Genomic DNA, 24,862 nt, shown 5'->3' with positions numbered 1-24,862 from the left:
TACTACTGTATATGGTATAATTTATTACTATTCTTCTCCCTATTTGTGTATTTTATATGTCTCAGACTTAAATGAATGAATGAATATCTGCATGTTTACATTAGGAGAGTTATCATTTTCTGCAAATTGACTAATCAATTAAATTAAATTACTTTGCTCACCTACTTCCTGTGCTGTACCTGTCCAACCCCGGACACGATTTTTAAAACATCTTCAGCTTATTACTACCTAGATTACAGGTGAGTAGGCTGTTATTCACTACTATATACGTACTTTGAAATATTCCTTGTATGGAACTCTTCACCCCTCCACTATCGCTTCCATCTACGTTATTCTCAACTTGTGCGAATGTGGGGCAAGTAATTTATAGGATATATGTAAACAGGTCTCATACAAAATGCCTACTAACCATCCGCCCCTAAATCCACCATATTACATCTGTGTGGGTACCAGTACCTACTACTGGTCTACTGTGGATAGTTGATGTAGTCCATACTCTGTATTGTCATATTATTATAATCTTAAGGATTCTGTATATTGTTTGCAGGGCACTGAAACGTGTGGTGTCGGAGCCAGGAGGTGCAGGTCCGCCTCCACCGCCACCTCCTCCCCCAGTTGAAGAAGAACCGTCCCCATCCGCACCACCATCTCCAGCACATTTGTCTAGGCGTGCATCTACCAACGGAGAAGATGCCGCCCCTCTTCAAGCGCCACCTTCTCCGGTCGTCAACCCTGAGCCTGTGGTCAAGCCTTCAGAAGTACTCAAGGCGCTAGGTCTGTAGTAATCTCGTTAAGCTGCCTTGTAATTTAACAGACTGTACACCTCTCCTCGCCTTTAAAATCCTTATTTACTTACTTACGTATTTACTTACGTCTTCATTATAGACTTAATGACTTTCAGCGTTCTGTCTGCAAGCCTCTGTGAACCAATTAAGCACTGTCACAATTCTCTATTTGAAACTAGCACTGCGACCTCGTTTAGTTCCACACATCCTTAAATAATTAAAAACAGAGTCCTTGCCTTGGCGTTCCTTCGCTTCTCTTACCCTCCACGGCAGTCTAGTGTCCTACTAGGTAACCTGTCCTCCATTCGCCTCGTATGACCCCACTGCCGAATTCATGTTACACGTACAGCTTAGCCTATTCAGTTCATTCCCAGCTTATTATCTCCTTGTTCCGAGCACCCGTCTGCCGTTGCTTCCACATGTTTGTACCAAAGATCTGTTAATTTCAATTTATGAATAAAGTATCCCGATTCCACACGGCTTTCACTCCCGTACCAGCAAAGTAGGTCTGAAACAACCATGTAAAGATAGTTTCGTCCGAGAGATGACTTACTATTTTACAGAATACCGTATAGGCCTATAGCAGCTGCGAGCAGCACAGTGTGTTAGCTTTGCAGCACCTCGTTTCAAATTCTCTTACCAGGGAACTGTTTGTGTTGGAGCAGACTGATTTGAATAAAGCTTAGGTGAATGGTCAGTTAACAAATCTTAAATGTAATGGTAATAATCAACTGTTAAAAAACAACTGGGTGACTCGGAGCAGTTAGATGACGATGATGACGTAGCCTTTGCGTTTACATTAAAATCGTTATAATGAAAAAGATTTTGATAACACGAACGGAATTTCATGCTCTGCAAACCTGTCTTACTAACATGTACAGTATATGAATATTTCGTGGTAAGTCTGAGTCTTTTATGATGGAAACAGAAGTATTATGCAGTATGAATTCTTAGTGCCGCGCTGAGTAGCTCGGAAGATAGAGCGCTGGCTTTCTGAACCCACTTGGCAGGTTCGATTCTGGCTCAGTCCGCTGATATTTGAAGATGCTCAGATAACGTCAACCTCGTGTCAGTAGATATACCGGCACGTTAAAGAACTCCTGCAGGCCAAAATTCCGGCATATCGGCGTCTCCGAAAACCGAAAAGTAGTTAGTAGGACGTAAAATAAATAACATTATTTATCGAATTCTTGGTCTTCTTCCTATATACCGGTGAATAAATTGCGCCTGTCTTTTTTTCTTAAACATATGCAACCTGCTGGGAATTAAATGTCCTATACTCATATCTTATACTTTCCCACACAATGCGAAAATCGTACAAGAGGAAGAAAATGAGGCCTGTTTTAAAAATACTGCACCCTTTTATATAGCACGGAGTCCACTTCTCTCAATATCTTTATGAAATATTTCCACCGCTATAGTTGTCACTGGAGAATTGCGTATCTGATCGGTCCAAGAGCCCGTTTTATTTCGAGAGAAAAGAGCGATCGTGGTATCATAAAAGACTGGATAAGTTGGGACAAAGTATAGATTTGTCAGTTTACCGCCATTTAGTACATTCTCGTCACGTCAAAATTGACTCAAAAATGATTATTCAAATGATGTATGAACTGTGGCATGTAATTGGTATAGGCCAACACCAGACTTGATAGCTTATGTTATGCCGGGCTGAGTGGCTCAGACGGTTAAGGCGCTGGCCTTCTAACCCCAACTTGGCAGGTTCGATCCTGGCTCAGTCCGGTGGTATTTGAAGGTGCTCAAATACAACAGCCCCGTGTCGGTAGATTTACTGGCACGTAAAAGAACTCCTGCTGGACTAAATTCCGGCATCTCGGCGTCTCCGAAGACCGTTAAAGTAGTTAGTGGGACGTAAAGCAAATAGCATTATTATAGCTTACGTCATGTAATTACTACCCTTCAAACATTCAATAAAGAAACCGGGCCATAAGGATTTAACACGCAAGCAAATTTTCGAAGCGAGAACAAGCTGCAGGTTTCAAGTAGCTACTTGAAATTATGTAGGGTAGGCTGTTGGCTTCAGAGGTAATCCTTTACTCATGCTTTTTCTGTTTTCATTTTGTACTCGGGTAGGCCCCTTTTTCTTAATATTTGACTTTCTGAAGTCTCAGATGTCTCTATAACGAAGTGATAATAAATAAACTAAACACAGTAAATATCGCCACGTAAACATAGACTATGGACAAAAGTAGTGTTTATGGCATTGTCAACATTAAGCTGGTCTCATTCAGCCACGTAATAGGTGCATACTCACTGGGAATGGTTAAAACTATCTGTGTTTAACACCCAGATAATCCCAAAAAGTTGCAATTTACATGATAGTGTCTGATGAGAATATTTTTTGTACGTGAAAAGTTATTTACGAAACTGTAAGTGCCGATTCAATTTGATTCCACTTGAATCACGCGCCACACTAGCTGATCATGGATCACAGCCCCATTTTGAACAGAATTGTGCGTATTGCATAGGTAGAGTTTGAAGGGGCAATGCTGTAGGTATAGCGAAAATGAGCACGATTCCTAAGTGATCACGGCCCGCGGGTTCGCTTCCTATGGCTTCTTCTCAAATCCCAAAGATGGCAGCATGTATCGCGTAGTCCGTGGCAGTGGGTAAGGCTCGGTGTTCGGGCTGCTACCACGGAGTGGTAATCGACCAACCACATGGCGCTGTTCTTGTCAGTCGCAGATGTAGCATAATAATTGCTTAATGAAACTAAGAGGCTTTTAACTAACTGTCTGCTGACAAATAGATTTGTACTTTCAGCTTGTGAAGTGGAAAATATTAGTAAATTACAATTTCTACAACTATGTTGGCAAGCCTTCAGTACGATTTTAGTATATATTCCTCGAAGTCAAGTGGAGGGGCGGTTTTTACAGCAATATTACCGGTATGTGGATGTTAATTTCATATTTGTATTCATACCGGTTTATTCTGTAATATTGACAACACAATACAGACTGAGTGGATTGCCGCTAACGTATTAACCGACTGAGGGGCAACTGATAAATTTTGTAATCTACTGTCTGCGCTATGTGCACATCCAAAGAGTTTAAGCCCACGACGCCACTGGAATTTACTATCAAACGACAGGGGAAATGTTTTCAAGTTAGGTTGTAAATTGCAGGTTGCATAAATGTGAAGAAAGAGAGGTGGCTTATTCACCCGACATAAACGTAAATGCTATTAATAAGTTATAATCATTTATTAGCACAAACGAGGACACTGCAAAATTCTTGTTCAGAATCGCTCAGTTCGTGTTGTTTTGGACAGCCTTTGTAGCAACTGCAGGCGAGCAACCACATGCTAATGTCATGATTGATCGTCGAAGTGTACTACCTTACTGAGAGAGTACGGTAGCGGGCCCATATTTCGTCCCTTTAGCAGATTTGGACTTTTAGAAATTGTAGAATATTATGGGGAAGCCTAGAAATTGGTGTATATATATTACTGAATATATCCTCCACTTGCGAGTAAATTACATTGAAACTGTTGTGACGTAAGGTAATCAATATTTGACATAAACATTACAAAACTAAACAACCAATAATGTGTTCGTAATTTTGTCCCCCACCAAATTTATGAAAAGTACAATTAATTTTAATATTTTTTTCCTTTCTAACCTTACCAAACACTTTCCTTATAATGAATACTTGAAGGTCATTTATAAAAAATCTAGGTACTCTTTTCTTTTCAGTTTTTCTTCGTGGGATGTTAACCGCTTTACTTGCACGTTTGTAACCCATTATCTTCTGCCTTAATAGCCCTTTTCATAGCCTCCTCACACTTCTTACGTTTTCCCATCTAAAAATAATAATGAACTTCATAAATAACACATAAAATGAACGGGGACGAAATTACGAACATTCCCTGATTTATTATAATGGCCACTACAGTAACTCGCACCAACCACCTCACTGTAGCGATTACACGACTGAAATGTAGTCCAGCATTTCATGCACATATCAGTGCTCACTATAGGAATAACGGGCTCTTAATTTGAATGCTGCACTAACTCAGCTGAGCATGAAAAATTGATGCCTCCTTGTACACTGAAACTAAACGTGGTGCACAAAACGAACTCTCACAACAAGACAACGGGATGCGCGCGGCTAAACATTAAGTACCACAAACTGGAAATCCAAGAGGGGAGAAAATTAGGTGCGGGGACGGAATTTGGTCCCTCTAACTTACATGTCTTAAAGTACTCATTTTCACGTCATACTCGTTGCTCCACCGTCCAAGCCGCAAAATATTAGATTGCAGGCTTACATGCAGTGTTTGAAAATATCAGATAGAGGTTTTATGCGGTCAGAAAATGATTTAACCATGAGTCATTTGAGGAAGATTCTAAAAAAGAACAAGAAGTAAATGTAGAGGAGAATATCATTAGAAATGCAGTGGAAATAAACCGGCGAAAGTAATACAGTAGACCTCAAAATGATAGGTTAAGATTTAAAGGAACTGTAATTAATGTGCGTGGGAAAGAAAGTAGCAAGTATAGTTCCGGCCGAGAGGAGACTGTATAGTGAAAAATTTAGCAGAGAAAATTGAGCTCATCATTGTGACAAGGCACACCCTCGACGATGTTTTAAACTTGATTTTCACTGAATAGTACAGTAGCTGCACAGGATACTGTTTCACGATCTATAAGCACTAAAACCGGGCTCAGACGATTACGGCGCTGGCTTTCTGAGCCCAAGTTGGTAGGTTCGATCCTAGCTCATTCCGGTAATATTTGAATATTTGAAGGTACTCAAATAGGTCAGCCCCGTGTAGGTACATATACTGGCACGTAAAAGAACTCCTGCGTGACAAAATGCCGGCACCTCTACGTCTCTGAAAACCGTAGAAGTAGTTCGTGGGGCATAATTTATTATTATTATTATTATTATTATTATTATTATTATTATTATTATTATTATTATTATTATTATTATTATTATTATTATTATTATTATTATTATTATTATTATTATTATTATAAGCGCTAAATTATCTGCAGTGTTGCTATTCGATAGATTATTTTCTTGCTGATCCTAATCATCGTTCTGATAAAGTCCTCGGGTATGTGCACATATCTCTCTTTTTGACACATGCACACACGTATAGATAACTGAGACTAACATCTTCATTTGTATTTTTCTTACCAAAGAAACAAACAACGGTGATTGAATGTGATTGTATGCTATCAACTTAAGATTCCAGTGATCGGTATGATTTTTTTTAAATATTTTCAGAACTGATATTCAGATATCAGGGAACGGAAGGCATGTATAAGCGATCGTGATAAGGTATTCTAATTTATGAGAAAAGTGTCAAGTCTGAACTCTAAAACGCGCTTAAGGAACATGTAACGTTGAATTGACACAAGTGGTTAATTGCTAAAATTCCATTCGAAATAGTAACTAAAATATAGACATATTTTTAGTTTATTTCATACGACACCATCAAGCCAGAAGATCATGGATAATGTGGCGTGACGTATTTTTATGAGAAAATACTATTGAAGCAAATAAAGATGATCAACTCGCAGCAGGCAGCATCTCCTTAATTCCAGCGTTGCCGAAAAGCTTTATATATTAGTTCAACGTTACCACACTAACAAACAAAACAGAGACACAGAGAAAGTATTCTAAATAATAGAAAACCACTCAAAATACCGTCCCTTCTAGAGATGATTTGTGCTGTAAGTTGTTGCAGGTATTCTCGCCGAGATTATTTATCAGGTGGAATTAAAGGAACCTCTCTCCGAGATTTTTTTTATATATATAATTATAAACCGATTTTCTTCGCTTTTATAGGCTATACTGCGGTTCAAAACTTAGCTGAAATGGGCTCTTTCCCCTCTGTATTCTCATATTACTCGTGAGGCCACCGAGACAGCTTTCGGATTCAGATTTTCCCTCATGGGCAGTTGTAATTCCATTGTGAAGACTGCACAAAAAACTTCTATGACGTCAGTATTGGTGTCGAGATAGTTTGTCAGCGTTAAGTTCGTAGTGTGTAGTTTAGGGAAAAAGTGTATCGAAGTCAAGTGTCAAATCGTAGGTCAGGAACGCATTAAGGACGTATAATAATAATAATAATAATAATAATAATAATAATAATAATAATAATAATAATAATAATAATAGTAGTTGAAGATATCTGAGTAGAATTTGGAGTAAACCTGAAAAAACACTCATCAGAGAAACCTTAGCACACACGCTCTCAAAAGTGAAATTCGTAGTTGTTTGAAATTAAAACTGGAGTTAGACAGGGTGATGTGTTATCACCAGTTCTTTTCAATTTTGTGTTGGAGCAAGTTCACCCCAAGTGGGAAGAAAAACTTCCCAAGAAAGGTTTATTAAATCAAGTATACATTGGAGGGTCGAAGAGCGGTGTCAAGATCAATTGGCTACCAGTTGCTGATGACCTAGCATTCTTGTTCAGAAACACAGACACAGCTATAGAACAGATAAACCTACTCATGGAATAAGCAGCAGCAGAAAAGGCAGATATTTCCTTGGAGAAAACGAAGTTCATGACAAACATTAAAACTGCACCCCATCACCTAAAGACAAGGTGTGGTAGGATTGAGAGAGTTGAGAGCTTCGGATACCTCGGTGATATTGTCCAAATGAAAACTTGTGAAAGGGAATCCAACAACAGCAGGCGAGAAAAGATGGTCACTGCATTTCGTAGAACTCGCAACCTTGTGGCGAAGATCAAACACTACAACACTGTGATTAAAACGGAATGTCTGTATGCCAGTGATTGCCTCCGAATGGCTGAGAAGGCTGGTCTAAGAGACGCTGAGAAGGTTGAGAGAAAAATTCTTAGCAAGATAATGGGTCCAAAAATTTTAAATGGACAGTATAGGTTATGGGAACATGAACTACTGATCGAGACTATTTGGAAATAAAGACTGAAATTCTATGGACACTTTCAGACACTTGATAGTAGACCTATGTTTCTGACGAGTGGTTCCAGGAGGGGAGGTGCGGGAGGACTTCAACAAGGCTGGATAAGGCGAGAGGACATATCAAATCGAGCACAGTACCGGTTACAAATCAAGAACTTCAATGGCTTCCATGAAGAACAAAAGCAGAACAGCGGTTGGACAATAGACAGACTGCAGGCTGCCAAGGAAAGAATGCAGGAATTCTGGGCTGCAGAAAAGACTTCCGAAAAAGTAGCAGTTTTTTAACGTGATCTTTATTTGTCCTAAATGGAAAACAATAATAATACCTGCACAGCTCCCCAGAGAGCTAATACTCTGCGCCAAGTTCAAACATTGTTGTGATTTCGTAATGAATCACCGGCATTTCATTTGTATATAGGGTGTTTCAAACATGTAGGAAGTAATCAGGCGATGGGTAGTAAACCCAAGATCAACACAAAAAGTCACTATGAACTTCTGCCCCACGGTCGGTCGTTTACGAGTGTCAGGCTTTCCAACTTTGTATGGGAAGTATTGGTAATAGTCTCACCTAGCACATCCCAAATCGAGTAGCTGTTGCCATATCAGTAGGGATACTGCATTCTAATACAAGATTTCCTCAAAACATCCACCATGCGTCTGAGCGCACATCCGAACACGCCTCCCATTGATTGTCGGACGCGTTCAAACGCTCCTGGCATAGTGCGTATTCGATGGAAATCATGTTCCACTCGCTGGCGAGGTACCGTAATGTGCGTAATGGAATGCGTTCAATTAATCCTTAATACGAACTGCACCCCCCTCCCGCCCCATTATAGCTAATAACTAAAATAGGTGTAGTTCGTAAACGATCCACCGCAGGGACTTCCTGTGTTGTTTCAGGATACACTATCCACCCCACCCCCTATTACTCCCAACAAATTTTGGAGCACCTGAACATAAGTTGTAAGGAAATTGATACTGGATTTTGTGTAAATAGAATGTGTAGTTTCATAAATTTGCTTCTGCCTTTCCCAGCTATATCTCGGGTCACTAAGCTAACCCGGTTTATTTTGATTTTGGCCGGGATTTCCAGGCCTGATACCCTTCCTGATGCCACATCATTTTTGTGAGGTGAAAATTTCAACCCAGTATTGACCAGGATTCGAACCCGGACGGAAAGTCAGCAGCTAAGCCACTGAGTTAATGACGCCTCCCAGTTTTTTGTTTTATATGACCCGCTCTGTAAAACCTGCTTTTATGTTTGAAACAGGTAAAGAAAACTTGGTCCACTATAAATTATATAAATTCAACCAAATCAGCAATTTGCCGATATGTTGACTTTTCAATTACTATTGCCTTAGCCTTGATAAAGGACTACTCCACAGTCCTTGAAACGTGTACAAATCTTGCAATAAAAATGCAATCTAATATCCGGGATGAAAACAATCGCTTGTTATCGGTAGTGAAATTCTAGCTCAGAATATCATTGTGTGTACGACGACCAGTCAAGACCACGTCATCGGCTTTATGAGGGATGGTAGTTTCTTTATCGATTTTAGCTTGATTTTTCTTTTTCTTTTATCAGAGCTTAGTGTTTTAATATATTTTTTTTAAATCCTTAACTTCAAACTTAGAATGTTATCCGTGCGGTTAGGGGCGCGTGTCTGTGAGCTCACATGCGGGGGTTAGTGGGTTCGAATCCCACTGTCGGCAGCCTTGAAGATGGTTTTCCGTGGTTGCCAATTTTCACACCAGATAAATGCTGGGGCTGTACCTTAATTAAGGTCACGGCCGCTTCCTTCCCATTCCTAGGCCTTTCCTATCCCATCGTCGCCATAAGACCTATCTGTGTTGGTGCGACGTAAAGCAAATAGCAAAAAGAAAAGTAATCTTATTCTTAAATTCATTGTCAGTTCTTTTAAATTCAGTACTGTACAATTTGTGTTTCAACATTTCGATGGTAGAGGATGCAAATTAAGTATATACATTTTCTTATATTTTTAGATGAATACATGTACATTTTGCTGAGTCTGGTGCACAAACAACCGTCAATTTCTCTCCCAATACTTGCTCATACAAGATTATATGTAACTCCTGCTGTATATAATAATATACAATTCGAAATTCAAATTTCTCTCTTATAAAGCTGAACATTTTTATATGGAAGGTTTGCATTCTGCACCATCTGTACTCTAGTGTTAATACTTTGTGGTAATATTTTAATTTTATGTCCATCAGTGCCTAATGTTTTTTTTAAATCTAGATTCTATTAAGTATTTAAATAAACAATTGATTGTCCGTCCTTTTGACTATTTTAACTTCGACTATCATTATACTCATTCGGTATAGTTTGTTATTCATTTCATTTTATGTCCTCAGGGGCTGATGACCTCTATGTTTGACCTCTTAAAACAATCATCACCACTAACATTAACACTGTTCGTTGAGTTCGTTATCTTAACGTGAGCTCTTAAAAGCTAAAAGTGGCAGATTTATGGGCGGTATGTCACTGTGTTAAAGTGCTGTGCTAGCGAAGTAGTGCTTCCTCTGTGGATTAATTTATATATCAATAACCTCTATAATCCGAAGATCTCGAACTCAAATCTGGGAGAGATAGTCAGTTGTTTGAACGAGCGGAGAAATAATAAATTCAATTCCATTCCACTCCATGTCGTGTGGTGTAGACTTGTAAAAGATCTCTGAAGACACATTTATTATTATTATTATTATTATTATTATTATTATTATTATTATTATTATTATTATTATTAGAAGCTGAATATCCTCATTCTGATTCATAATCAACTCTCTTGTCATGTCTGCTTGGCTCACCTCCTTTATTACATCCTCAATTTTTTCAATATCTTCCCAACTCGGGGGCCCAGGATTAACCTCCATTCCTCCAATCACCATCGCTAAAAGCACAATTTCAAGGTAATTAACATAATTTTTCATTCCATACACCTGGTATTTTAATCGTTTATTCTATCAGCCGATGAACGTCCTATAGTGTTATAGCGCTATTCCCATTTTGCTTACAATTAAAATAAAAAAAAACCACACGTCCGCCGGAACTTGCTGAACTTCGACTCAAACGGCATCCAAAGTGTCACAATTCATCTCAGCGATCTTGAAATCCATGGATTCGATACTATCACTTTTTTTCGCCTACTTTTACATATCAGCCCCTCTTCTAGGGGTGTCTTACCCTCACAGTATTTTTTCCAGGGATTGTAATGTGTGCCCCAAGTGCGGTTGAGAGCTTTCTTGGGACATACAGTCATCGACAATTTCGGTCATTTTGGACATCGTCTTTTTCACCCCTTCTAAACTCCATCCCGATTGGGGTTGAACATGACTTACATGGCATCAAGAGTATCGCATTTCATGTCAGAGACCCCGAAATCCATGGACTCCATTTCTTTTTTTTACATAAACCGGGCGAGTTAGCCGTGCGGCTAGGAGCGCGCAGCTGTGAGCTCGCATCCGGAAGATAGTGGGTTCGAACCCCACTGTCGGCAGCCCTGAAAATGTTTTCCTGTGGTTTCCCATTTTCACACCATGCAAATGCTGGGGCTGTACCTTAATTCAGGCCACGGCCGCTTCCTTCCCGTTCCTAGGCCTTTCTGTCCCATCGTCGCCATAAGACCTATCTGTGTCGGTGCGACGTAAAGCAAATTTAAAAAACATTGTTCGTTGAGTTATTAATCCAAATTCTTAAAATACTATCAGTCAGCTGAGGAGAGTTACTGACCGATAATTAGGACATTGTCTTCCATAAAACTGATCTGTGCAAGTGAAAGACAAGCTAAGACTTCCTGTCGTGTGCGTTGTTTCATGTACAACTGATAGTGATCTCATAACAAAAGAAAAATCAGTAAGTGCTTGATTACGAAGTGACATTGTCGCCGTCTCTTTCAAGACGACCGAGCGAGTTGGCCGTGCGGTTAGCGTCGCGCAGCTGTGAGCTTGTATTCGGGAGATAGTGGGGTCGATCCCTACTGTCGGCAGCCTTGAAGATAGTTTTCTACGGTTTCCCATTTTCACATCAGGCAAGTGACCGGGCTGTATCTTAATTAGGGCCACGGCCGCTTCCTTACAACTCCTAGCCCTTTCCTATCTCATCGTCGCCATAAGACCCATCTGTATCGGTGCCACGTAAGCAAACTATAAAGTCTTTCAAGACGCGGCTACGATTCATGTTCCGATCTGTGGAATGGAAGTCACGCCATCTTGATTAGGATTTCCTACAGCATTTTTTTATCTTGTGATAACAGGTCTGAGGGAAGATGTAAACTAAAAAATTTCTGCTTTCAAACATTGATAATAATAATAATAATAATAATAATAATAATAATAATAATAATAATAATAATAATAATCTTCCTTTCCTCGCCTTTTTATCAGTTATTTGATGTAGGCACTAATGAGGATTGTTCGACTCCTTGGCAGAATGGTCAGCATCGAGACCTGGGTTCGATTCCCGTACAATCCTATGTTTTAACTGCATCTGTTTAATTTATCTGACTCGGGGGCTGGGTGTTTGTCCTAATGCATGCCTCTGCATGTGAACACAACGCAATACGCTGTGGTGAATACATCCCTCTGCATAGGGTTGGAGTCAGGAAGGGCATGCGGCGATTACATGGGCCAAATCTACACGTACAGCACAGCTCGTGCACGAGACCCCCACCAAGGTGTGGGAAAAGCGGTAGAAGAAAGTGCAGCATATGTTATGACTGATCATAAATCTCATTCAGCAGTCCAACTGGAGCTTAAGGGCTGTGGTGGTGGTGACTGCATTTGTTTTAAGTCTCACCGACTCAGATAGGTCTTATGGTGACGATGGGATAGGAAACGGCTAATTAATATTCGGAAGGAAGCAACCGTGGCCTTAAGGTACAGCCCAAGCATTTATCTAGTGTGAAAATGGGAAACCACGGAAAACCATCGAAAGGGCTGCCGCCAGTGGGGTTTGAACGCACTATCTCCCGAATGCAAGCTCACAGCTGCACACCCCTAACCTCAGGGCTGATTCGCTCTTCTTCTTTCTTCTTCTTTGTCGTTTAGGCCTACTGAGGACCACGGGGCTCGTATCTACTCTTCGGTAAAGTTGTTGCTTTCTTCTTCTTCCAATACTCCTTCATTTGCTGACTATGAGCCAGCTTTCTCTCTTCTGTCCACTTAGTTCCTGTAGTCTTCTTACTTGTAAGGGACGTTGGGAAAACTCTGTGTAGGATGGCTTGACGGAACAGTAGTCGGGCATGAGTTTGTCCCAGTGGGATATCTAGTTGTTACATATCCGACTTAACTGACGTGATCCATTTGTTCTTAGAAGCCTTGCCTCTTCCTGTTACTGTGAATATCCTGTTGGTGAGTCTTTTGGAATCCAGACGGGCCAAGTGTCCATAAAAGGTCAGGCACCTTTTCCTTATAGATGTGACGATGTCCTCCTGGTTTTCATGCAGTTCATTATTATTATTTTTATTATATCGTAGATCTTGACCAGCTGTGGCCCACGTTACGTAACTTTGTAATTTTCTTCCTCTCTAGACGGATTTCCTGTGCTTCTTCCCTTTCTCCTGGAACTGGCCAAACTAATTAATCCCTGTTCTGAAAATGTCTTTATCTAATATATCGGTTTTTTTTTAATACTCAACTCAACCAGATCAAATATTATCTACGTTAGCCTTTCTGGGTGCATCCGCATCAAATGGCCATAAAATGCATTTCTCTTTTGTGTGATACTGTCTGAAGTATTTTTCAGATTTCTTTATTGTTCCTTTGTCTCCATTCACCTTCCTTTTTCTTTGGACCAAACATTTTTCTTAGTACTTTTCTTTCCTTCTTTTCTAATTCATCAATTTCCCCTTCTTTAAGATCAAACTTTCAACTCTGTACAGGCACTCCGGTTTTATGGCGGTCTCGTTGTTGTTGGCATTGATATTTTATTGTAAGTAACTACCGTAATTGATAGCTAATTACATTTTTTGGTCGCTTCTTTATCATTACCATTAGCCAGAATTATTTTCCCAGGTACTTAAATGTGTTTACTTATTATTTCCATATTTCGTGTTAAAATATTGTTAAGCATCTTTAATGTTCATCATAATTTCCGTCTTGTCAAAAGAAATTTGTAGCCCCGCTTTTCCTGTTGTCTCTTTCAAAAGGTTGATTTTGTTCCGTTGTAGTGAATATATTGTCTGTTACAGTATATAAATTATCTGAAAAGGCTAAACAGTTGAATTTAATTTAATTTAAATTTAATATTTAAATGTCAGTGTTCGTATCCAATTATATTTCTATCTATTCGTTGGACTTCGGTTTTCCATTCTAGGATCACTTCCTCTGCAACGCAATAATAATAATAATAATAATAATAATAATAATAATAATAATAATAATAATAATAATAATAATAATTTGCTTTACGGTTTTCGGAAACTCCGAGGTGCCGGAACATAGTCCAGGAGGAGTTCTTTTACGTGCCAATAAATCTACTGACACGAGGCTGACGTATATGAGCACCTTAAAATACCACCGGACTGAGACAGGATGGAACCTCCAAAGTTGGGGTCAGAAGGCCATCGCCTCAACCGTCTTAGCCACTCGGGGCGCCTTCTCTAAAACATAGTTCAAAAGTATTTGAGAAAGACCATTACTTTCTCTAACCCCAGTTTTGATTTCAAAAGGTTTTGAGATTTCCCAGAGACTATTTTGGATTATTTTAATGCCGCTTTATTATTATTATTATTATTATTATTATTATTATTATTATTATTATTATCCCCTCCTTAAAAGAGTATCACCTAAATAAAATCTTGCTTCCAAAAGATACGAGCAGCAGCTCAGGTTTGCCTGTAATTGACCTCTGATAATGCAGTAAGATGGCACGGAGGCTTCATGAACTGTACACGCGAGATCTATGACAGATACTCTCCTAAGTCAAGCGGATTTTCCATCCGCCTTCACTACTTCCCAAAGCGTAATCGTGTCAAGAATAAATAAATGGCCGTGACTTGGGGGATGTTGCACACAGGAAAAATGAAAGATGGATATCAAAAGGCAGGCAGTTCGCGTGGAGAGGAACATCCGCTAGTATATGGTACTTCATAAGTAACGTTAGAAAAATATATCCTACGAAGCGTTTTGCCAGCCTCCTACTCAACAAGAGGTAGAGAAACTGAACATACTAATAAAACAAAACTAATATTTTACAATGTTTCTTTACCGTGGACACATTCTATATCAGAGGTGGCACACCGGCTATTTTCTAACGAAATGTTATGGAAAATTAAAAAAGTAAAATTAAGAGACATTACGGTATTTGCCAGGAATGTAATTATTTTATCCGCAAAGTGAAGACTTACATAACCAGGACGGGGGCAGGGGTAGGGAAATTTCCTTTCCCGGTATCATACCTTCAGCACTATTCCGGACGTAGATTCTGTTCGAAAAGTACACTACGAGCCCTCCACCCTCTACAATCCCTAGCAGTGTGTTAAAGGAATTCGGAATCACCCTGAGTATAAGTCAACAGTACCTCCTTGCGATCACTTCATAACGTTAGCACCATCATAATTAGATCTAAGGAACAATACTGAGGAATTTCGTAGGATGACTACTGAAATAGAAATCTAACTGCGAACTTAGACTAGTTAATGGCTACGATTACTTTTAAGTCTCGTTGTCAGTAGGTAGACATTTTTATACAGACGGCATAGTACCTAGATTTGGCACGAGCAAATTATTTTTATTTTTATGGAAAAATCAGTATATTGGACGAAATTAGAATTATTGTGTCCCTGACAAACTCATTGGTTGAAAAATAAACTAAGTAACGCCGGTCTGAGAGGCTCAAACAGTAAAACGCTGTATTTCTGAGACCAGGTTAATTCTTCCGTATTTGAAGTTGCCCATATACGTTAACCTGGATAACTTACTGGTACGTAAAGTAACTCCTGCAGGACCAAATTTCTGCTCCTCGATGTCTCAAAAAGCCGTCGAATTAACAAAATAATAATAAAATTCATGATGATGAAAGTTGACAGCTGGTTTTATCAGTGGTAGTCTGTAGCCAATTGGCGTGCTAAGAGGTACCGAGTGAGTTGACTGCCTAGTACTAGCGTTACAGCTATAAGTTTGCATTTGGAAGATGGTACGTTAGAACGCTACCACCGACAGCCTAAAGGTAATATTCTTAATTCATTGGTTTTCCCCATCTTCACACCATGTAAATCCCCGTCCTGTGTGTTAATAAAGTCTACGGTTGTTTCCTTCTCAGCGTTAGCATTTCCTGTCCCTCCGTCGCCGTAAGCGTATCTGAGTTAGTGCGACATTAAACCAATAGAATAAATAAATAAATAAATAAATAAATAAATAAATAAATAAATAAATAAATAAATAAGCCAGACCAGGCAGATCTTAATGAAACTAATAATCTTGTGATTATGGTTTCCTGTCTCCAATGAATCTCAATTCTCTAAATTTATTAATAACATTCTAAATAATAACTGCTATCGGGCATCTTTCGTAATATTTAGATTAAGATCAGTTGTTAGATTATTGTTAATCAATTTAAAGTATAATAAGGAGAGTTTCTAGTGTAATAAAGAGTTTTCTAGATGTTATTCGTAATAATAAATAATAAAATATTAAATTGTTGGTGTCCAACTCTTTGGCTAAATGGTCAGCGTTGAGGCCTTAAGTTCAGAAGGTCCGGGTTCTATACATGGTCGGATAGTTAATTTTAATCGCGGCTGGTTAATTCCTCTGATTCTGGAACTGGATGTTTGTGTTTGTCACAATACACTGTTCGTCATATTCACATAACATAACCCACCACACTACCAACCACCACGGAAACACGCAATATATTGTGAATACATCACTCCGCCAGGTTGAGTTGCTCAGACGGTTGATGCACTGGCTTTCTGACCCCAACTTCCAGGTTCGATCCTGGTTCAGTCCGATAGGATTTGAAGGTGCTCAAATCGCCAGCCTCTTGTCGGTAGATATACTGTTACGTAAAATAAATTCTACGAGAAAAAATTTCAACAGCTCGGCGTCTCCGAAAACCGTCAGTAGTAGTTATTAGGACGTAAAAACAATACCATTTTTATTATTTATTATTATTATTATTATTATTATTATTATTCATCCCTCCATATAGAGTTGGTATCAGGAAGGGTGTCGGGCCGTAAAACAAGGCTAAATCAAAATGTGTGACAGTTCGCACCAGAGACGCAACCAGGATGTGTGTGAGGAAAGAGGTAGAAGAAAAAAAATTGGCCACCTTTTTAAAATTTATATTAATCAGCCGTAAAATCTTAGTGCTGAGACGTCAATCACTCTCTGTGAAATCTGCAGAAGGTATCGATCCAGCTTAATCATTTGAACATGCTACGTGCATAATGAATGACAGAGGAAAGTGTTGTAAGTCAATTAATTTGCTCTCGTCTGCATAAAACTGACCTGGTTAACTAGTTGCAGACCAGTTGTGCATTGAAATGGATATGGCAGCCACTTCACTCTTTAAGTGCATTGAAAGCTGCAGGATTTTCTGACTGTTTAATTCAGTTCATAATGCGCTTCCTTTAAATTAGTTCATCTGATAATGTGGCAAGACACATGGGCATGGATACGCTCCAGTATCAGTTGAAACATGCACCACATTTCCTTTCTATACCCTTCGCCTTGCGCTTCTCCCTTGAGTCATGTACCATTTCCTCCGCATGGCCCAGTCTACTTCCCACCGTGACGGCGAGCTGGGAGAAGGATGTTTTCACTTGCGGACTACTTCCCCACCTCTACCCCTCCTAGATGTACTGGTAGACTGTCAGCTGTTGTGGCCTGTCAGTTCATCCTCACAGCTGTTAGCGCACTCTAGTAAGTCTCTGTGTGTGTTGTGTTGAAACAGGTGCGAGGAAGCAGTCCGTGGACAGCAGCAGTGGTTCTCAAGAAGTCGACCAAGACGGCGGGAAGTGCGGGGGACCGAACTTGGTCAACAAACAGATGGTACTTCCATTTGTACCACCCAAGTTCCCGAGCAACGCTGCAGACTCCAATTCTCTCATCAAGCCTTCTGAGTACCTTCGTTCTCTAGGTGGCATCAAGACGCCCGCTCCAGTCTTCAACCCCGTGATTAATACTAACAATAACAACACTACTGTAAATTCGAACTCTAGCACAGTTTCAACTGGATGTGGTGTTAAACAAGAGGAGAGCTCAGAAGAGCCTACAGTGGACACTAAGACGCCGACATCACCTGCCGCCCCCAGTGTACCGGTGCCACCTGCCCCTGTAGGCCCCCCACCTCCTCCTTTGCCCTCTAGCACCGCGACGCTGCCTTCTCCGACAACACAACAAACGCTGACGGAAGCGGAAAAAGCCAAGCAGCTTCAACAGCCGCTGGGAGCAATCAGTATCCAGGACTTGAACAGTGTACAGCTCAGGCGTACCGACAAGATGCTGGCTGCTAAGACGCTCTCGGCACCACCACGCTCCGCGACACTTCATAACGGTAAGTCAGTCACTGTTCCATTAAATTACTTCAACATGAACATCACTTCACAGTACGTGAATAACCTTAAGGTTAACGAAAGTTCGCTAATTCGGCTTTGCATGTCCACAATTAAAATCTAAACTCGCAATAGCCCTCTGTCTATTGTAATTAGAAATGTATAGGATTATATTTAGTGCTTTAAAATTCTAAGGGTGTACACATAATTTATATTTCTTTAGTGGAGAAGATAGCAAATTAAACCAAGAGAAAACGCAGTAGATACGTACAGGTGTTCAGTTGATGTAAATCCTGTTAATTAATAATTCATTTAAAGGTACCTTATGAATTCATAGTAACTGTTCTAAAGTTATCTCACATTAATTATTGTTACCTCCTTAATCCACCTCAACTCAACAATTCTTCCTCCGGAAGACACAAAAGTTTATGTAGGCCCCAGTCAGATAATGTACAGAGACCAGGCGAAATTGCGTAGGTTATTTTGAACCAGAGCCGCTCAAAGAATTACATTTTGACCCCTTATCCTTATAAAATGTCAATGGTTCTTGTCTAAGTATACTGTATATTAAGGTAAAATTTCATAGAGGAGACCATCATTTCTGTACTACTGTGAACCTCTTGGTCATCATCTCGAAGATGTTTGTTGAAGCAAAGTGAAGGGTTACGTTTCAAATAGAGCCTACGTTGTGGGACTTCTATGTTCATATTTGTAAGAGAAAAATACAACTAAAAGGTGTACCCTGTCTCACGAGGACAATTTGAAAGATGTCTCATGCTATGACAGATGAAAGGGCGAAAGGAAACTAATCACCGTACCACGTGTTAACTTCGAATTAGGATGTCTGTACAGTAGCTCTTAGTGAGATCAGACTAATCAGTTCTCCAATAAGAGAAAAACAGGAAAGAAATACAGTCGAAATGAAGCTAAGAATTACAATACTTCATGCTAGAATGCCTCAATATTGGCTTGCGGATTCGTTTCCATTACCATTCTAATTTCAGTGTTGGATATATTAATATCCCACCTCCATACTCATGACTGGACACTGGAGAGCTGATTAGTCTGATCTCACTAAGAGCTACTGTACAGATGTCCTAATCCGAAGTTAACACGTGGTACGGTGATTAATTTCGGTCCGCCTTTCCATCTGTCATAGTATGAGGCAGCTTTCAAATTGTCCTCATGAGACAGGGTACAGCTTTTACTAGACAGTTCAAAGATATTTAGATTTGATTTGACAAAGTTAGAAATCCGCCATAGAGTTTACTCAGAGGACAAGGAATTATTCTTCTTTCCCACATCTTGGTGGTCACGGGAGCAATCCTCACACATGAGGGTTGGTCCTGTTTTACGCCGGCTGCTCTTCCTTCTGTGAAGAGATGTATTCACTATTGGGTTCCTTTGAGTTCCTCTGTGGTGGTTACTAGTGTGGTGCGTTAGGTGTAGACCTAGATGAAGAGATGTGCATTGAGAAACAAACACATCCAGTCCCAGAGCTCGAGAAATGAACTAGACGCGAAAAACATTCCCAACCCAGCCGGAAATTGATCACGGTACCCTCTGAACCGAAGGCTGCGACGCTGACCATTCATACAAAGAGCCAGATACAGTCGAATATTTATGGTTCACTGATATTAGAACAACCATGTCCTTTTTCACTGAGGTCCATGGGTTGATTTCCGGTTCAGTTCAAGGACTGAGGGCAGGAATTGGAGGGGGGGGGGGCCCTCACTCAGCCACCTGAGAGCAACTGAAGAGCTTTCTTTATATGAAAGATAGTGGATCCAATTAAGACTTTTTTTTTTTTTGCTAGTGGCTTTACGTCGCACCGACACAGATAGGTCTTATGGCGACGATGGGATAGGAAAGGCCTAGGAGTTGGAAGGAAGCGGCCGTGGCCTTAATTAAGGTACAGCCCCAGCATTTGCCTGGTGTGAAAATGGGAAACCACGGAAAACCATTTTTAGGGCTGCCGATAGTGGGATTCGAACCTACTATCTCCCGGATGCAAGCTCACAGCCGCGCGCCTCTACGCGCACGGCCAACTCGCCCGGTCAATTAAGACTAAGAAGTCAAATGACTTAGCATGTCATCATGCTAACCACGTGACAATCTGTTCAGCAGCAGTCGTCGTGGCAGGCCGACGGTCTAAATGTAATGATAGCGTCTGACAACCGGAAAGTCTTGGTGCAGGTCTTTCTAGCCGACACCGTATAGGTAATTTGCGCGGCTTTGACGATAGCGCGGTACCCACGGTGAATTACAGTGCTGAAGACGGCACAAACACCCGGCCCCCAAGCCAGAAGAATTAAACAATGAAATTTTAAATCCTCGACCTGGCCGCGATCGAACCTTGGGACCTCTTGGACCAAAGGCTAACATCCTAATCATTTATCCATGGAGCTGGACAAAGTTAATGAACTGTACGTACCACAGGGGGAGGGATATATTAAAACAGGTAACATGTTAACACTAGTCTGACAAAAACGCACCCACAGAAAGTGCTTATTTAAATGACTCGCAATTCATGTTCTGAGTATCCTCCTATTTCTGTTTTTATAGTGAAGATTATTCACACTTATTCTGCAGTCGCTTCAAAGGAATAATTTACTAAATTCAGAGGCGCCAAGTACGGGACGTTTTGTGCTGCGAGGGTTTAATGTTTAATTAATGAATGAAAATCCACAACGTTTAATGAAATTCTGAGTATGTTCCTATATTTGTAAAGTAAACAGTACGAGTATTTCTGCCTTATAATACAAATTGTAACTAGCGCACATGAGTGTGTAACCTCCCTTTCACTCTGAATTACCTTATCTGTAATACATCCTAGCCGGCCCCGTGGTGTAGGGGTAGCGTGCCTGCCTCTCACCCGGAGGCCCCGGGTTCGATTCCCGGCCAGGTCAGGGAATTTTACCTGGACCTGAGGGCTGGTTCGAGGTCCACTCAGCCTACGTGATTAGAATTGAGGAGCTGCATGACGGTGAGATAGCGGCCTCGGTCTAGAAAGCCAAGAATAACGGCCGAGAGGATTCGTTGTGCTGACCGCACGACACCTCGTAATCTGCAGGCCTTCGGGCTGAGCAGCGGTCGCTTGGTAGGCCAAGGCCCTTCAAGGGCTGTGGTGGTTTGGTAATACATCCTAGGTAAGTACACTATTCTTCAAATTTTCCGTGAGAGGATTTCGATTTCCTCGCATCTCCCAATTTCTCACTAAAGGTAGTGAATCCGTTTACCGAAGTCTCCATTGAGAGGACTACACATGAATTCAAATATGAGGTGTACGACTGTTCAGAAATGTACATTATTGTATAAGCCGCTTCCTTCCCGAAAATAGTCCCTGTTTATTACGAATATACCAAAACCCACACTACATTGGTGGTGGTGTTCAGACAAAACTTCCGTTCTTTCCTATTTCCTCATCAAGCAAATATCTGACAGAATCCGAAGTTAGCGGGTTCGATCCCAGCCCAGCTCAGGTCTGTGGTATTTGAAGGTGCTCATATACGTTGGCCTTGTGTCTGTAAATTAACAGGCATTTAACACAACTCCTGTGGGGTGGAATTTACAGCACCGCGACATCTCCAAAAACCATAAAGGAAGTCAGTTATTTTCATAAAGTATTAATCACGACCAAAACTTGACGGATGAACAGAGCCAGGAATATTCAAGATTTCAATATTTGGTTGAAAAATAAAATAGCTAACTTTAATATTGATTAGCAGGAGAGCAATGTGGTTTGTTCCTTTTCCGAACTATTGTCAAGTAATCGGAAAACATTTTCATCATAAAAGGACGAAACTATATGTAAAATATTAGTGATGATTCACATTACAGTAGTAAACAAATACAGTCTGTATCAGCACAAATTAAAAATAATTACGACCGATTTTCGGAATCGAAATCTAGAATTTAGGTTCCAAATATAAAATGTATATTCTAATTGTGAATGTAAATTCCAAAAACCGGTCTTAATAATTTTTTATTAATGCTGATACGACTGCATTTTTTTACTATTGTATTAAGTACTCAGGTTTCAGCAGAGCTGTCGCCTTGTAAAGAGAAAAAGAGAGAGAAATGGAAGTTTGCAGAGCTGGTATCGCGATGGGCCCCGTCCTTAAACGGGGCGTTTTTTTAAACTCGTCTGAAACTCATACACATCCACCAACTATCCATCCATACGTTCTATAATTCATCGTTTAACTTAACAACGCGTTCTTGTTTCCAGCGCACTCCATTGGTTCAATCGGTCTCAGAAGCCGACGAAACAGATGGAACATGGCCACCACCAGTCATTAGTTAGAAACGACCAATAATGGAGGTTATGATATGGTATAATATTGTCACTAGAAAACTTACTGGAGAATCTTCAGATTGAAATGAAATTTCGAGAGATATGACAGCTAAATATACGCAAACGTGCGTAATTATTAGTTTGTAGTGTCTTAAGAACTTGCTTCACTTCATACTTTCAAGAAGTTCAGTAGAGGTACAAATATTACTTCATACTTTCAAGTTCACTAGAAGTACAAATATGAGAAAATCCTATGATGTTTTTTTTTTTTTTTTTTTTTTTTTTTTTTTGCATAACAGTTAGGAGCAACTTCGATGGTGAAGTAACCATTGACCCTCTATTTTAACCCACTTCAATGCAATATGAACATCTGACCAACCATTTATGTTCGTTCTTTAATATAACGTTCTGTATTCCAGCAAATCATCGAATCCTTTGCATCCATCGGACATAAATAAATCACGTCAGTGAGGCAATTTAACGCATAATTTGCGACTAGTTTTAAAACACGCCCCTGAGCTCCAGCGACTTAGTCTTGTCCTCTACCATATCTCTCAACCTTTTTACTTCAGAGTAATACCAGTATGGTAAAATGAGGTAAAGAATTCCAGATGTAGTGCGTCATACGCTGAGAATGACCAAGGTTAGAAATTCACGACGCATCTTATTTTCTCTATCACTGCATCTTCTCAGTTTGGCACGCAGTGCTCTTGGACACTCTTTCACTTTCAATGAGATGAGAAATATTGTTCTTGTAACTTACACGGGAGGTATTTAATTTAGATTTACGTGTGAATCGTGCGGAGAAGGTAATTTTCCCTTAAAGTTCTTCAGATATGTTCACCTTCTAATGAGACCATGACTAATTTCGAAGACGTTCACCATTGATAATTGATATGTTCATTTTGTTCACTTCCCGTGTTGAGTAGAAGATTAGAACATTAGGACCCCTGTGGATTGGGGGATGCAGACGAAGAATACACCCATGGTACCTCCTGCCGGTCGTAAGAGGTGACTAAGGGATGATTAAAATGGAACCATGAAACTACTTGTGATTAGTACCATCACGCGAGGAAAACCATGGGTCGCCTTTACTATGATAGGTATACAATAGGTTTGTGATATGTAGTAGCAGAGAGCTGTTCACTATGATTTTCCGCTACCTGCGATTAGTACCACAATATGTGGAACATCACGGGCTTACGTTGCCTATGATCTGTACCATTATGTGCGGAACACCATGGGTCTGGGCGTTGCCTGTGATTAGTACCACTATGTGGGCGACACTGTTGGTCTGAGTTGCCTGTGATTTGTACCCACTATGTGAGGAACACCGGGGATAGTAAGAGTCCCTGTGATTAGTACACCTATGCGAGGTGCACCTTGGGTTTGCATTGCCAACGAATGCCGCCATCATGTGAGAAACACTATAGGTCTGCGTTACCTGTACGACGTACGATACTTGTGAGTAGTACCATAATGTTTGGAACACTGAGTTTACGCTACCTTTGATTAGTACCGCAACTTGAGAAATACCATGGTTCTGCTTTACTAGCAATAAGTGCCATTATGAGGGACCGTTGACCTCTAGACAAAAAGCGACATCACCGGGCGAGTTGGCCGTGTGCGTAGAGGCGCGCGGCTGTGAGCTTGCATCCGGGAGATAGTAGGTTCGAATCCCACTATCGGCAGCCCTGAAGATGGTTTTCCGTGGTTTCCCATTTTCACACCAGGCAAATGCTGGGGCTGTACCTTAATTAAGGCCATGGCCGCTTCCTTCCAACTCCTAGGCCTTTCCTATCCCATCGTCGCCATAAGACCCATCTGTGTCGGTGCGACGTAAAGCCCTCAGCAAAAAAAAAAAGCGACATCGATTCAGGATTGTGCTTTGGAAGCAGTCCCTTGGTCAGTAATATTGTTTCTGGGAAGGTGAGGCATTGAGTGTCGGATCCACTGATTGTTTTAAATTCATATTCATACATTCATTCTTCGTCATAACGTTTTGAATTCTGGTCAGTGGATGAATTTTGTACTTTTAAATTGTCATTATATTTCGTCTCATTTCGTACCATTAGGGGCCGATGACCTAGATGTTAGGCCACTTTAAACAAGCATCATCATCAGCAGCATCATCAGAACCTTACGGGATTTCGTTTAGATTTATGTGGATTATTACCATCTATCGTGAAAGAATTGCTCGCTCTCTAAGCTTTCTTCACTCTCAGTCCGGGAAAATGCTAGGATAGCCTTTTTTGAAACTTCTAAAACACCCAGAATAGTACCATTACAGGTTCAGGCATTACCCAGAGATAGCCGGGGTGAGTGGCTCAGACGGTAG

At 40.4% G+C, this 24,862-nt stretch overlaps 1 protein-coding gene across 2 annotated transcripts in view; it reads left to right on the top strand.

Moving 5' to 3' along the window:
• Nucleotides 1–24,862, top strand: part of f (forked) — a 241,483-nt gene that overhangs the window by 171,407 nt on the left and 45,214 nt on the right. For both annotated transcript variants that reach the window (XM_068225272.1, XM_068225271.1), the window contains exons 8-9: nt 548–774; nt 17,627–18,229. In XM_068225272.1, coding sequence (XP_068081373.1) covers nt 548–774; nt 17,627–18,229 — 830 coding nt within the window. The remainder of the gene's footprint in view (nt 1–547; nt 775–17,626; nt 18,230–24,862) is intronic.

The sequence above is a fragment of the Anabrus simplex genome, chromosome 1, assembly GCF_040414725.1.
Source record: "Anabrus simplex isolate iqAnaSimp1 chromosome 1, ASM4041472v1, whole genome shotgun sequence".
Taxonomy (NCBI): domain Eukaryota; kingdom Metazoa; phylum Arthropoda; class Insecta; order Orthoptera; family Tettigoniidae; genus Anabrus; species Anabrus simplex.
Note: the sequence above shows the minus strand (reverse complement) of the source record. Positions and strands in the feature narration are given on the sequence as shown.